This window comes from Pararge aegeria, chromosome 1, assembly GCF_905163445.1.
Source record: "Pararge aegeria chromosome 1, ilParAegt1.1, whole genome shotgun sequence".
Classification (NCBI taxonomy): Eukaryota; Metazoa; Arthropoda; class Insecta; order Lepidoptera; family Nymphalidae; genus Pararge; species Pararge aegeria.
The window spans coordinates 9877297-9890833 of NC_053180.1; the positions used below are offsets into that span (position 1 = coordinate 9877297).

The following is a 13537-nucleotide window of genomic DNA, read 5'->3' on the forward strand; positions in this document are numbered from 1 at the left end:
ACTGTTAATAATTAAATTTTGAAAACAAATCAAATCCATCAACAGCCTTTAACAGTCAACTACTGGATTAAAGGCCTCTCCCAAGGGGAGGGTTGGCCCGTAATCACCACGCTGGGCAAACGTGGTGGCAATCAATGGTAGTAGTAGCACAAAGAGCGCTGCTGCCCTTTCAATACATAAATTGCCTCGGTTTTTTTATAGTTATAATTGACGGATCAAGCAGATGATCCACCTTATGGTAAGTGGAAAACTATCTGGGAAGTATACAACGGGTTCCCCGGACGTCCAACAAAGCCAACGAGAGGGACATGCCGTGGTGGTTTTTAGATCGGGTAAACGAGTCCGACATAACCTCTGTCCTGCCCAAAAGGACAGAGGTAGCCATAAAGCTTTTCCACCAAGACAAAAAAAAAAAAAAATTGGAAAACTATTGACTTAAAACAGAGCACACAAACTTAGCAGGGCATGCAATGAATGCGTCTTGCAACTTGCCGCCCTGTGTCCATCAACCTAGGACGTAGGTGTTAAAGTGCGTATAATTACAGTGGGAATCATGCTTTTTGGACAGGATAACAGCATTGCTGCTTGGCGGCGGAAATAAGCACTGCACGTACTTCCCCGACGAGCTCTGACAGAGAAATCTGTACTACTTTTCACCATCGAATCGCCGTGTGCAGGTTATTCAACTAAACGAAAAACATACGACAGCTTCTAGTAAAAATAAAATAATTAAAAATAAATATATTGTTAAATAAAAATTACATGATGAAAACATTTTACGTAGGTATATACTCGTATTATAATCATCAGAGCTCTCTCCTTCACATCAAATAATTTATTGTACATTAACAGAAAATGAAATAAGTTCTTTAAAAATAGAAACCTAGCTCACTCTAAATTATTCCATGGACAAGCGCTATCACAAAAAGCTACTGAATAAAAGTACTCACTAATATAAGAACAGCTCCGGGAAATACTTGGTGTAAGCGGGGACTTGTTGCGAGTGGCACTTGGCTCCAGGGGAGCCGCTGCCACCCACGCCCATCGCACCCGACAACAGAGGCTCCTCGGAGAGGGAGTTGAATATCTCCTCCAGTTTGTCTTTTATCTCGTACTGCAAAATTATTACAAAAAAGTTGTCATTTCGTGGGCTTGTTTTAAATTCTGGAAGGCATTCAAAAGTTATTAGTAGCTGAAATAAAAACACATAAATAATAAACTACACAGAAAATATTTCTTTGTAGATATTAATCATGAGACCTCAAAGTTTCACAATAATAAACAAACTGAACTTTCATAATAGTTAGAGACTGAGTTAAATCATTGTACTATATCTTAGGTGTAACTACATATTTGTAGATTTTTAAGTTAAAATCCTGATACTCTTTAGTCATGTTAATAGGCAATAAAGCATCGCAGTGATACTTAATGTTAAAAAGGGAGGGAAATATGAGCCAGTACATTAAATAGCGTATATTGAATACCGGTTCGTCAACTTATCGATGTAATTATGGATCGGTCTCAAGAAGAATGTCTATTAATGTTAAAACCCCCCCAAAATGCCAGATGTCTTTGGGATCGAACACTATGCTTGGCAGAAAATTGCAAATCTACTTCTATCCAATGGTTAAGAATCAAAAATGGACATGGACTCGCTTCTAGCATCTTACCGCCGCGCATTCAGCTAATCTAAACACCATCATCAAATTCTAGATCTTGGTTCTTATTCTTGATCGTTGTTATTTTTGTGTAAACGCTGACAACGATTTTCATGTACACTTAAAGATCAAGACAGAATGCTCTTATTCTAGCTTTATCTCTTTGTTCTTCTGGTGTAAATGCACAATGTTTGGTGCGCAATAGTTTTTAAAGGATTTTCCCACAGTAAAGATCTTTTTACGAGCTTTGGATATGAAAATAATGTTTTAATAACAAGCAAAATATCGGTTTTGCTTTGCGAGGTTGTAACGCTGAGAATAGGGCAGTGGGCGGGGCATTTAACTCTGTGAACCGTTTGACGCTGGAGTGGCGACCCCGTAACGGAAAACCTAGCGTTGTTAGACCATTTCTAAAACTTTTTCGTTTTAGCATAATGTGCCGAATGGCAGACTTAATTTCTTACAAACTGAACATGCAATTTAGACGTCGGCTGCTTTGCCTTTTTATGAAGTGCACCCCTGCATAGTGCTAAAATGAAATAACTGTTTGTGGATAGACGAAAACAAAATAGTCGCCAGGTCTTGTGTTTACAAGACGTAAATAAATATAGGAGAAATTCTTTTGGAGATGATAATATGTAGAAAAAAATACTTCACCTTAGGTTGTGTCAAGTGAAGAAGGTGATCAAATGGTGCGGTGCGGAAGGCGTTGTTGAGAGTAACTTTACGCCTTTCTGCTTCGCGCTTCTCAGCTTCGCTGGGACCACTGGCGGCCCGACGAAGCGCTTCGAGACTTACGTTCTCCACTTGCAATGGATGCTGGAAATAAATATGCTAAGTAAATCAAATGCCCGTTTTCACTTAACCTAGAATTAACCTTAATCGGATGCCTAGACATATAAGCGATTCCTAGACAAAAAAACGTTTCATGAACTCTTATGTCTTAACTAACGACGTTAGGCGCAATTCAAAGTTACGACACCGATTCGGCGGATCGTAAAGTTTAGTTGAGTCGAAAACTTACACTTGACAGATGAAAAAAATATAAATTCGATTTTTTTACATCAACCTTCAATCAAAAAGAAAAATATGATAATGCAAACAACACACCCTCTGGCCAGAACCATAGACAAGTTAGGTTATATGAATTGCCTAAACAAAGTCAATTGACGAAAGGTAAATGTATGCCTAGGAATCTTCTTTGATTAGGCGTTACTTACTTAGGCATTGATTAGTCCGTCGTTAGTGGGAGCGGGCATAAGTCAGTACTACAGACTACTTTACCTTTATAATCGCGGTTGTATTTGTTGATTTTGGTGAAAAATTGTAAAGACACTTTAAAGGGCTCTGAAATTGTGGACCATTTTGTATTTTTTTGAAAATAGCGGCCATGCAATCCAACATTTATAAATAAGTAATTAAAATCAATATACAAGAACTTTGAGCCAATTATTACTTTTATTTTAGTTTTTAGTTTGTTTTCTGAAGAGCAACTGAAAAACTATCCAAACCCTTTTACACCTCATATTAACTATACTATCTTTACAGTTACAGTACAATAGGCATATCCCGATTAAATAGAGAATACTTTAACGGAGATAAAATAATATACCGGCTCCTGCTTTTCCCTTCTCATGTCACGTAAGGAAGAGCTATGAACTTCTTCGTGTCCCCAATGCCAAAACTCGTTGTCACTTAACTAGACAGGCAGGGATGGGATATGAAAAAGGATGAGGATTATTGATAAGAACCTAAAGCCAACAGAATCTATAAGCTATACAATTATTGATAAAAACCCAGGATTTTTCAAACCCCGAAATGCAATGTAAAATATGTATATAGAATATCGTATTTCATTATTTCTAGTCATTCGACAACAAGAAAAATATATTAATGATGTTTAGAATCGTTATAAAAAGTTAATTTAGTCAAATGTTTTTCCTTCAAACCCTTAAAAAGGGATCACATATTAGTATTGATATTACATATTATTATTGATTTAACATGCAATGATAGCGTACTGATTAGGAGTTCGGCTTCACTTTCGGAGGACCGAGTTCCCAGCACCTCTTGACTTTTTTTAGTTTGTGCTTTTTGAGCAATTCAAATATCACTTGTGAAGGAAATAATCGTTAGGAAACCTACATGCCTGAAAGTTGTCCATAATGTTCTCAAAGTCTGATAAGTCAATAGACTGATGATGATAATGATGATCAAAATCTATTTAATTTAAATCCTTTGGAAGATAACTAAATTATACGCTAAATTAAATCGAAAACATCAATTTACGTATGTTCCAAAATTTTGCGTAGATGGCCGGTGGTTGTAATTATACTTTTCGATGAACATTCTATACTCTTCATCAAGATCATCGTACTGGGGTTGCTGTATAAGGGATTTAATGTATTATAGGATGTGTAAGGACTGCTTGATATGAGGGAAAACAACAAACTCAAGCAACACACAAACATCAACTGTAATGCTGTAGCTAGCTTTGTCTTCTGCTAAACCCTTGGATAATATATAATTAAGGGAATTCGATTTAGTTCGACTCGCATAGTCGACAACACTTAAATCATCTTACTCACATCCTGGGGTAGCTGGAAGAGATCTCTTATAGAGATAAGCTTTCCTTTGTACACTTCATGTATCTTATGTTCACAATCACAATTTATGGTCCATAAATAATAAATAAGTTTTTAGTAAAATATATAGATAACCGATTCACAAAGAAATAGATTATGGACTATACTTATTTATATGGGATATGAAATGGAATATTTCTACCAAATAAGACCTTAAATTAGCTCATTTTAAATTATGCGGTTTAATTATCTAGTAACTTCGCTAAGTAGAAGATTAAAGAGACTTCATTTTATGGCATTCTTTCTATAATAGCAACACAAATAATAATATTATCGAGCTAAAACGATAAAACAAGAATTATCTTACCCGCTGCACGCCTGGTGAACTGTTAGCACTGTCGACTAGTTCGGCATTAGGACCCGCCGATATATCAGCCAAGCTATCTCGACCTTGCGCAGCTCCTATAAAGAATGGTTTTTATGCATTAACTGTCCAGACATAATAATACCGTAACAGTGTTTCTTAAGGCTAAGTGAAAGATTTATGGCATACAATTTGTTCTAATTTTTGCTTCAAGGTCATTCGGATTAACACGTTCATAATCCAGATACTTATACTCTGATAGTCAAAGATCTATTTGCTCGGTTTTGCTCTAAACGTTGCAATGTTTCGATATTAGAAAACGACTGTGAAAAATGCCAGCATCCATTTTTTACATTGAGGGTATCTTTTGAGTTCCGGCGGGACGACGCTGTCTATATCAAAACTCACTGCCAAATCTGTGTTTCCGGATTTGGCAGTGAGTTTTTATTTAGTCTAGCAGAAGTCTTAACACAGCTAAATCCAATTCCGGTAACCGATAAACCCTGCTCCTTATTTTAGTAGCGTCAAACCGCCATAACTTTGCCTAATAAGCTATAGAGAATCTTATAAGAGCCGTAGACAACTTTTTGAACCGAATTGAAGATAGTACCATAAAATCGCTTGAATTCTGCACTTCAAGCGATTTTATGGTACTATATCTTGAGATTAACCCAATGAGATTGCAAAAACTATTTCCCGGTATGTTTCTTTGAAATCCGCACGCACAAAATGTCTTCACTTTCCGTTTTTTTGGTTGGAATGCCTTCAGGATATTTCTCCTCATAATCATGAATTACAATCACACTTGTTTATACAATTTAAGACCTTATATATATATTGAGATAAAACTTTTCAATTTGGTTTCCGGACATAACCACTAAGCCGTTAATGTATCTTAATATATATAAATCTCCAGTCACGATGTTTGTCCGCGATGGACTCCTAAACTACTTAACCGATTTTAAATTAAATTGGCACACCATGAGCAGTCTGGTCCAACTAAAGAGATAGGACAGCTTAGATCTTTAATTATAGTCGCAATTTTATTTTATTGCAAATTATTTGTCTATAATTAATTGGCAGTCACATATTATATATATATACTACTATACTCATTTAAGGCTTAGCTATACTGAATACTTTAAAAACAAAATCAAACGCAGACGAAGTCGCGGGCAACAGCTAGTATATGTATATATGGCGATTGTGTTCCACATACCTGCTTCGACCCAGCTGTGTCTGTGCGCCAGATTAGCTCCACCACTATACGGCGATGCACTTTGCAGTCTACTAGCCTCTATGCCGTGGGCTTTTAAACAGTCACCAAGCGCCATCTGCATATATAACAGATTCTGATGAATTACTGCTGTTACTTATCTAAAGAATTTTGCAACTACACATACTCCACTAAAAGTTTAAAAGGTTTATTATTGTTAAAATGCGGTTTACATATTTCGCACAAAGATGCCATTTGATTTGTACACGGTTATATATATATATATTCATTCCTAACTTCGGCCTGAGTGCATACATAGAGAACCGTCGTTAGTGCACGAGAATAAAACAACCGTTAATTCATCCGTTGTAGTATTTTTTTATAATTTGTTTGTATCTAACTGTATATATTGTAAGTATCTTATTTTGTCTAGTATTTTATGTAAGATTAGTTACGTTATCGAAAAAAAAATCAGCTGACCTATATTTTTGGTAGGCCGGTTATTTATCTAATTCAATATCTCTTTGGTTTCCTAAAGACTTTTTTTTAGCAACATGAAATTAAGGTTTTTCTTACCTGGTCAATCATTAGATAGGGCATCTTATTGGGCATCTTGCTGGGGGTAAGATGTTCATATTCTTCTTGCAACGGAGGCAAGAGGTGTATTGCCTCTTCACGGCGGGCTTCTATTATCTGGAAATAAAGTGGAAATTTATAAACATTATTTCATTTAGACTCTATATAAAGCAAATAATCCTAAAAAAATTGTGAAATAAGTTAAGAATGCAATCACTTTAAATGAAACCAATTAAATAAATAACAAATTGTACTCATAAAAGGCAAATTTATGAGTACCCGCGCTTGTGCATTGTGATGATCATGATAGACAATTTTAAATTCCAAATTATTTTATTACAAGTGGGCCTAATATATGCACTTTTGAAACGTTAAGGCTTTCTGTCTGAAGTTGCTGTACCACCAGTTCGAAAGGCAGATTCTACTAAGAAGAAGCCGGAAAAACAGTCAGTAATAGTTAATTCCAACAAAAGGAAGCTACTACCAACCTGGTTTATGTACTCCGCCAGTCTTGGCAACAGAAGAACATGCGGCACCAGTGCAGCCAACGCGATGGTGATAGCATGTAACTGACATTGCTGCGCCGTCGATAGCACTGGATTCGATATCGCCGAGTGCTGAATACTAAAAAAACATGAGCAAAGAGTTTTTAATCCGGAGGGTCAATGTGACGAACGTAGAGCTTTCTGATTGGCTGGCTCTATTCCACTATTGGCTAAAATACACATTTGTGCGAGAGTACTTAAAAATTCAACCAAAAAAAAAGGTATATCGTATAATCTTATAAATGAGTTCTGTACCCCTACTACGACTTAGTTTAACTGAAAACTGATGGTTTTCGAGAGTGTCAATACTTTAAACTGGACCAATAGCTCGGTGACTCAAGTCTTACATTCTCTACTAATTACTTTATTTTAAGTTTTCTCTGGAAGCGCTCCATTGAATGGTTGTAGATGCAGAAAAGAACTCAATAGCGCTTGAACTTTATTATTTTGCGTACAGATCCCAAGGTCAACAAACTTAGCGATAGCAGTAGTATTTACTATTGTTTTTTATTAATATTAAAAGTATGAAAGAGGCCCCGATATCTGACTTTTACCATACAATACATTACACAACTTTCCGAGCACCCAGCTGTAAATCTGGAAGGAATATAGTATAGGCGAGCAGACCAAGTATGACATGACTAGTTAATTGAAAAATCTAACTCTGGATTTTACTTAAGGGCAATGTAAAAAAAAGTTTAACAAGTTGACTTACGACAGAATTAACTGCAGCATATCACAGACCGTTTCCTCGGAAGCAAGTTCTATGCACAACAGAGCCAAAGTAGTGTAGATGGCACTGACGTTCTCTGCAGTGTTCGATTCTAGTTGGAGACCTAGAGAGAACAAAGATATCACTGTTATCTATAATATTAAACAAGATATTAATATTGGGCCAGAGGAAAAGTACCTTAAATATTAAGGCGGATAATATAAAGATAAATAAAAAAAAACTCAGAGGGAGCCATCAAACCTGGATAGTTTTTAAACCAAAAGCTCGATACGATTTGACTTTTACAATAAAATTACATGAAAAATCTCCAAGTCAATATAAGTCATAGAAAATGAAAAACATAGTTACCATCATAAAGTGAACTGAAGATGGCATATCCATGCTTGCTGATAAAGATCAGATCCGGACGCGAGCACTTCTCAACAATAAGACCCAACTCTGCGTACTCCACACTGCAAGCGAATGCAAAGCAAAATTCTATTTTTAAAGGGTTTATATTTTATGTTATTATTATTACTCTTTATTTATACACAACACGAAGTACAAGATATAAGCAGCATACAAAAGACGGCCTTATCGTTTAGTAGCGACTAGCGATCTCTGCAACTCGTTTTATTGTAAATAAATTATCGGACAGACTTAGCTCTGCATCATACGCGGTTAGAAAGATACATAGTATGACAGATAAAGAGACTGGCCAGGCTTGTTTATTTTAGTTACTTTCACAGCTTTCAAATAAAACATTTTTAATTTGAATTATCCATATGTCTATGTTTCATCATCATATCATAAGACGTTCCGTTTTAAAACAAAAATGTCTTCAAAACAGTCTACGGAACACTAAAAATAAAATACCTTTATTTTTTACAATATTATTGACTTATATTAAGGATGGTTTTTATACTATGAATTATTTTGCTAAAACTAAATTCTCAGGATAGTGGTTATGAGATCGCTGATAGCCTAGTTTTGGCTTGGGCGAATCAGATCATACCGAAAGAAGTTTTACGGTGAACGGTCACGGTAACGGTATGTTCTTAAAGGGGAGCGAAGTCTACCTATTTGCATTTTGGTTAGCGTGGCCAGTGGCCTTAACCCTTCTCATTCTGGGAGGAGACCTGTGCACTATACAAGCCGGTATTAGAAATATAAATAGAAAATCTTTACTAGTAAAACTCAGTACTTACTATGCTTCTGTCTGTTTTTTTTTGTGTGCACATAAAAAACGTATAAATAAATAAAAAAATAAAATAATAAATTTGAATCCTGACCTGGGGTCAGAACTAGGAAATCTCGTATGGAAGGGCCCAGTACCTTTTCAAACATAAACGTTTAGTGCTATGTACTAACACAAAGGTAACACATACAATTGTGTGTTGATCTCTCCAATAGTTCAGTGATAATAGCACTCTGACTAAAACGCGTGTGTGTATATGTGTTGTGGGTAAGGGGACAATGATGAAAAACTCACGTGGGCGTCACAAGTGCAGTGGCGTTTCCTCTACGGTCCAGAAGAGTATGCAGAATGCGCTGTAAAAGTGCCCGAGTGCCCGATTCACCTGCGCTCGATAAACGCAGCAGTGCGTCGAGGAAAGCCGCGGGGAACGCCTTGCTTAGCTCCGCAGTTTTGTACGTTGTGCCCACCTGAAATACAAAAAAAAAAAATTGTGACAGTTAGGGTGACAATTCCCTCAACTCGGTATTGACAGAATAACAGCGTTGTAGGTACGCTAGTGTCCGCAACATTCAGCTGAGTCAGAACCTTTATTGACACGACATATCATAGACTTAAAGTATTAAATATTTTTTTTTAATGAAGAACCAAAACTCTTTTTAAAAGTCGTTTGAAAGACTATTTTTTATGTGTCTAGCGTATGTAGTTTATTATAATTTCTTGTGTGCGTGTGTATGTCACTGAACTCCTCCTAAACGGCCGGACCGATTTGAATGAATTTTTCGGTATGCGTTTGGGTGGCACCCTGGATGGTTTAGATTAACAAATCAGCCCGACAGATGGCGCTGGGGTCCGCTAGTATTATATATAATAATTATATGTGTAGTATTAGAATTTATACCATATATATAGTTTAGTTTGCAATATTTTTATGTAGGTAGAAATTTTTATTGCCGCACCAACCCGTTCCTTACAACTACTGTCGCCAAAGGTTGTCTGGGAGAGATCGCTTTAGCGATAAGACTGCCTTTGCACACCTAAACTAGTTTTTTTTTATTTTTTTTATTGGTAAATGTGTTTCTTTGTATTTTGTTTTTGTGTGTGCAATAAAGAATTTAATAATAATAATAATAATAATAACCAAGCAGATGGCCCGTCTGATGGTTAGTGAAAAATCAATGCCTATAAACAGCGAAACACTTCGCGGGGCATGCAAGAAACAAGTTTCGCAAGGTGGCGCCAAGTGTCCATCAATCTGAGGCTTAGGTGTTAGGTCTCATGTGCTTGTAATTACACCGGCACCCAAGTCCTTCAGATCGGAACACAGCATTGCAACAATGCTGCTTAGCGGCAGAAATAAGCATGGGCGATGTTTTTCCCCGTACTTAGTATTAATAATTAAGTTATTTATTTATTATTTATTTAACTCTTTATTTGTACGCCACTATAAAATTAGGAAAAAAAAACCAATAGAAATACAAAGACAGAAATAGAATACAAAAGGCGGCCTTATCGCTTAGTAGCGATCTCTGCCAGACAACCTTTGGATTAGGACAAGATGAGCGAAGTTACTCCGGTGTAAGGTCTATTCTAATTCTATTCACCTAAAAACAACACCTTCCTCGCTTTTTTAATATATTTACCTTAAGGAGAGACTTGAGCAAAATGCTCTGCAGCATGGTATCCGCTTTAGTACTCTTTCCGCGTTGACTGGGAATCTTGCTAACGATGAACATCATTATATCTATTTTCTGGAAGTCGGGCAAATGGTCTGCAAACTCTCCCAAAGCATTGATAAGTGCCTCTTGGTATAATCTTTCATCTGATTCTTTCTGTTGGAAAACATTTAAGATTCATCTGTATTATTCAATTATATAACAAATAATGTTTCCCAATAAAAGCTATTTTTAATTCATATTTACCTCAGAATCTCTGGCCACAGATGCCCGTAGGTTAGTGAGTAGGTTGTTTATAATTTCCAGTACAGATGGACCTAAAATTAAGTAAGTATCTAATAATTTAAAGCCTATATCATACTGTCTATATTATTAATTTATTATTAACTTCTAAACAAATTGAAATTCTTTGGAATTTTCGAATTAATATAAGGGAGCATTTTTGTTGAACGTTTGAATTTAGACTTACCAACGCTATCCCCAGCAGCGATGGCTACAATGTTGCTTAGCACGGCGGCGCGTGCCGCACGCACTCTGGTGCGGGCGCGTGCGTCAACGTTGCCCGGAGCGCCGACGTCTAAATGCTGCATTAGAGCTTCCACTACGCTGTATGAGTACTGAGCCTGTATGTATGAAGAGCATTCATGTACTTCTTTTTTATTTACATTCCACTTCAAGTTATCCCTTGACTACAACCTCACCTGTTACCTGATGGTTCGTGGCGATGCCGTCTAAGATGTTAGCGGACACATTTTTTAGGAGTACGGCATTTTTAACTCATAGCCCTAAGTGGTTTCTACGCGACATCATACCGGAACGCTAAATCGCTTGGCGGCACCTTTCTGTCGGTAGACGAGTCAGAAATCATAAATATTCAAATTGCCTCAGCCGGAGATCAAACCGCCATGGTGATAACGTGTCTCGCGACAGGCTTGCGACTGGCGTAAATCTTGCAATCACTGCTGGCAAACGTTACTTTTCCATACAATAAATAAACAAAAGTGACGTTTGACAGCAGTGATTGCAAGATTTACGCCTGTCGCACGTTATTTAATCACCCTGCCAGTACCTACTACTTATAAAACCACAGCGCTCACCACTAGGAAGCTCATTAAACTTCAAACTACAGTATCTAGAGGGAAAACTTTGGAATAAGGAGGCGGCCGACCATAGCACGGGATAGTGTATATTAACATTAAGGACCTTACATATAAACATGGCAAAACTTTAAGATAATAAGCAGTGTTTTGTCACATTACACCTGACATCTTTCAAATGTCAATAACAAACAATTTATTAAAAACGCCCTAAAAATACACCTTAATTTAGAATTTCTGTAGTTAGTTTAATTGGAAAATGTTTGTATTTATAGTTATTTTTGGTACGGATTTTTTCATACATTTGTAAAAAAAATATAGTTTTATATATAGGTATGACCAATAGCTCACCTGGATGGAAAACATAATAATCTTGAATGTGTGCACGGCGAAATCGTTCGGCACCCATAGTTCGTGTCGATCAAAATGCCTGCGTGAAGAAAAGAAAACATTTCGTTAATTAAATAATAGAAATTTAAAACAAAGACATGTACGACTCTGAAATCTACAAGCAATATATTAACCCTAATTGTGATAAGTAGGGTATTGCAAATTATATATGTTATCTAAGCGTCTAATGTGATTTTAGTTTTTTGATTATTACTCTATTATAATTTATTATTTTATTTCATTTATTAATTCAAAAGTGCAGGAACTGAAATTGGTTTATAATTGCCAAACGAAAATATATTATTAAGGTCGATTTTTAAATCTTCAAATAATGTATTCTTGCAATCTTTGACTACTGTTGTACTATGAAACCTGTCAAAATTATTTCTCATGTGAGTTATCTAGCGATTAGAAAACTAAACTAATGAAATTATAACAATTAACTCTCACTTTACTTATTACTGACATGTATATTACTATAAATATATTGCTAAGCTGCAGTCATTATACCTTATTTTCTAAAAAAATTAATGGGAATTAATTTTAAACATAGCTTTACAGCTTCTACAGCTCGTTTCGCACAGGTGATTTTTAAAACATCACTTTTAATGATAAGGCTGACTTTGCACCCTAGCACTATGTGCTTTCTTTATTTTTATGCACTGTTTCTTTGTGGTTTTGTTGCCACACAATTTGCACAAAAAAATTCTGTCTCCTATAAAATAGGGGATGATCTGTGTACAGTTGTGGAACTTTAATAAGAATTATAATATTTTTTTTATTCCATTATAAGTTAGCCCTTGAGTTCAATCTCACCTAGTGATAACTTGATAAGTGATGATGCAGTCTATGATGATAACGGGCCAACCAGTAAGGGAGTATTGTAGTAATCAGGTGCGTGCACTTCATACATGCACAAAAGCACTGCATACCCAAATTATTTTATATAGCTTGTATTAAAGGGGAATTTTGCCATTTTATGCCATGTACCTACTTCATGCATACCCTGGTCAAAAACCCTGTGCACGCCGCTGGTAGTCATACTCCTAATCTGTTTCGATGCGACATCGCACTTGAACACGAAATCGCTTAGCGGCACGTCTTTGTCGGTAGGGTAGTAACTAGCCACAGCCAAGGCCTCCCCACCAGACCAATCCAGAGAAAATTCAGAAATTATAAATCTCCAAATTGCCCCTGCCGGGAATCGAACCCGGGACCTCCCATTTAAATTCACAGCGCTCACCGATAAGACAGGGAGGTCGTCAAAATGATGATACTCACGTAAGTACAGGTCGTAATACACTTCTTATATGCCCAAAGGCCGCCCTGCCCACAAGCTCTCGTAAACACGCCTCGGCCAGCCGCGGTGGATCTTCCTCTATCCCATCTCTTGTGTCTGTTTCCATGCAAGACACTGTTTCGTACTTTTCTGCGGTCTAAAAAGGAATCAAAGGATTTTTTTTTGATTCACTTCTGCATGATGCTTCTTTTACTGGAGCGCCATCTACTTACAAAACCGGGAA

At 36.5% G+C, this 13537-nt stretch overlaps 1 protein-coding gene across 5 annotated transcripts in view; it reads right to left on the bottom strand.

The window, feature by feature from the left end:
* The window catches only part of LOC120624253 (protein EFR3 homolog cmp44E), a 35370-nt gene that overhangs the window by 4809 nt on the left and 17024 nt on the right, over window positions 1–13537 (bottom strand). For all 5 annotated transcript variants that reach the window (XM_039891097.1, XM_039894256.1, XM_039892674.1 and 2 more), the window contains 14 exons: window positions 13296–13450; window positions 11976–12054; window positions 10997–11150; window positions 10774–10844; window positions 10495–10683; window positions 9149–9321; window positions 8026–8129; window positions 7660–7780; window positions 6888–7023; window positions 6400–6516; window positions 5827–5941; window positions 4611–4705; window positions 2316–2477; window positions 951–1114 (listed from right to left, as the gene is read on the bottom strand). In XM_039891097.1, coding sequence (XP_039747031.1) covers window positions 951–1114; window positions 2316–2477; window positions 4611–4705; window positions 5827–5941; window positions 6400–6516; window positions 6888–7023; window positions 7660–7780; window positions 8026–8129; window positions 9149–9321; window positions 10495–10683; window positions 10774–10844; window positions 10997–11150; window positions 11976–12054; window positions 13296–13450 — 1835 coding nt within the window. The remainder of the gene's footprint in view (window positions 1–950; window positions 1115–2315; window positions 2478–4610; window positions 4706–5826; window positions 5942–6399; window positions 6517–6887; window positions 7024–7659; window positions 7781–8025; window positions 8130–9148; window positions 9322–10494; window positions 10684–10773; window positions 10845–10996; window positions 11151–11975; window positions 12055–13295; window positions 13451–13537) is intronic.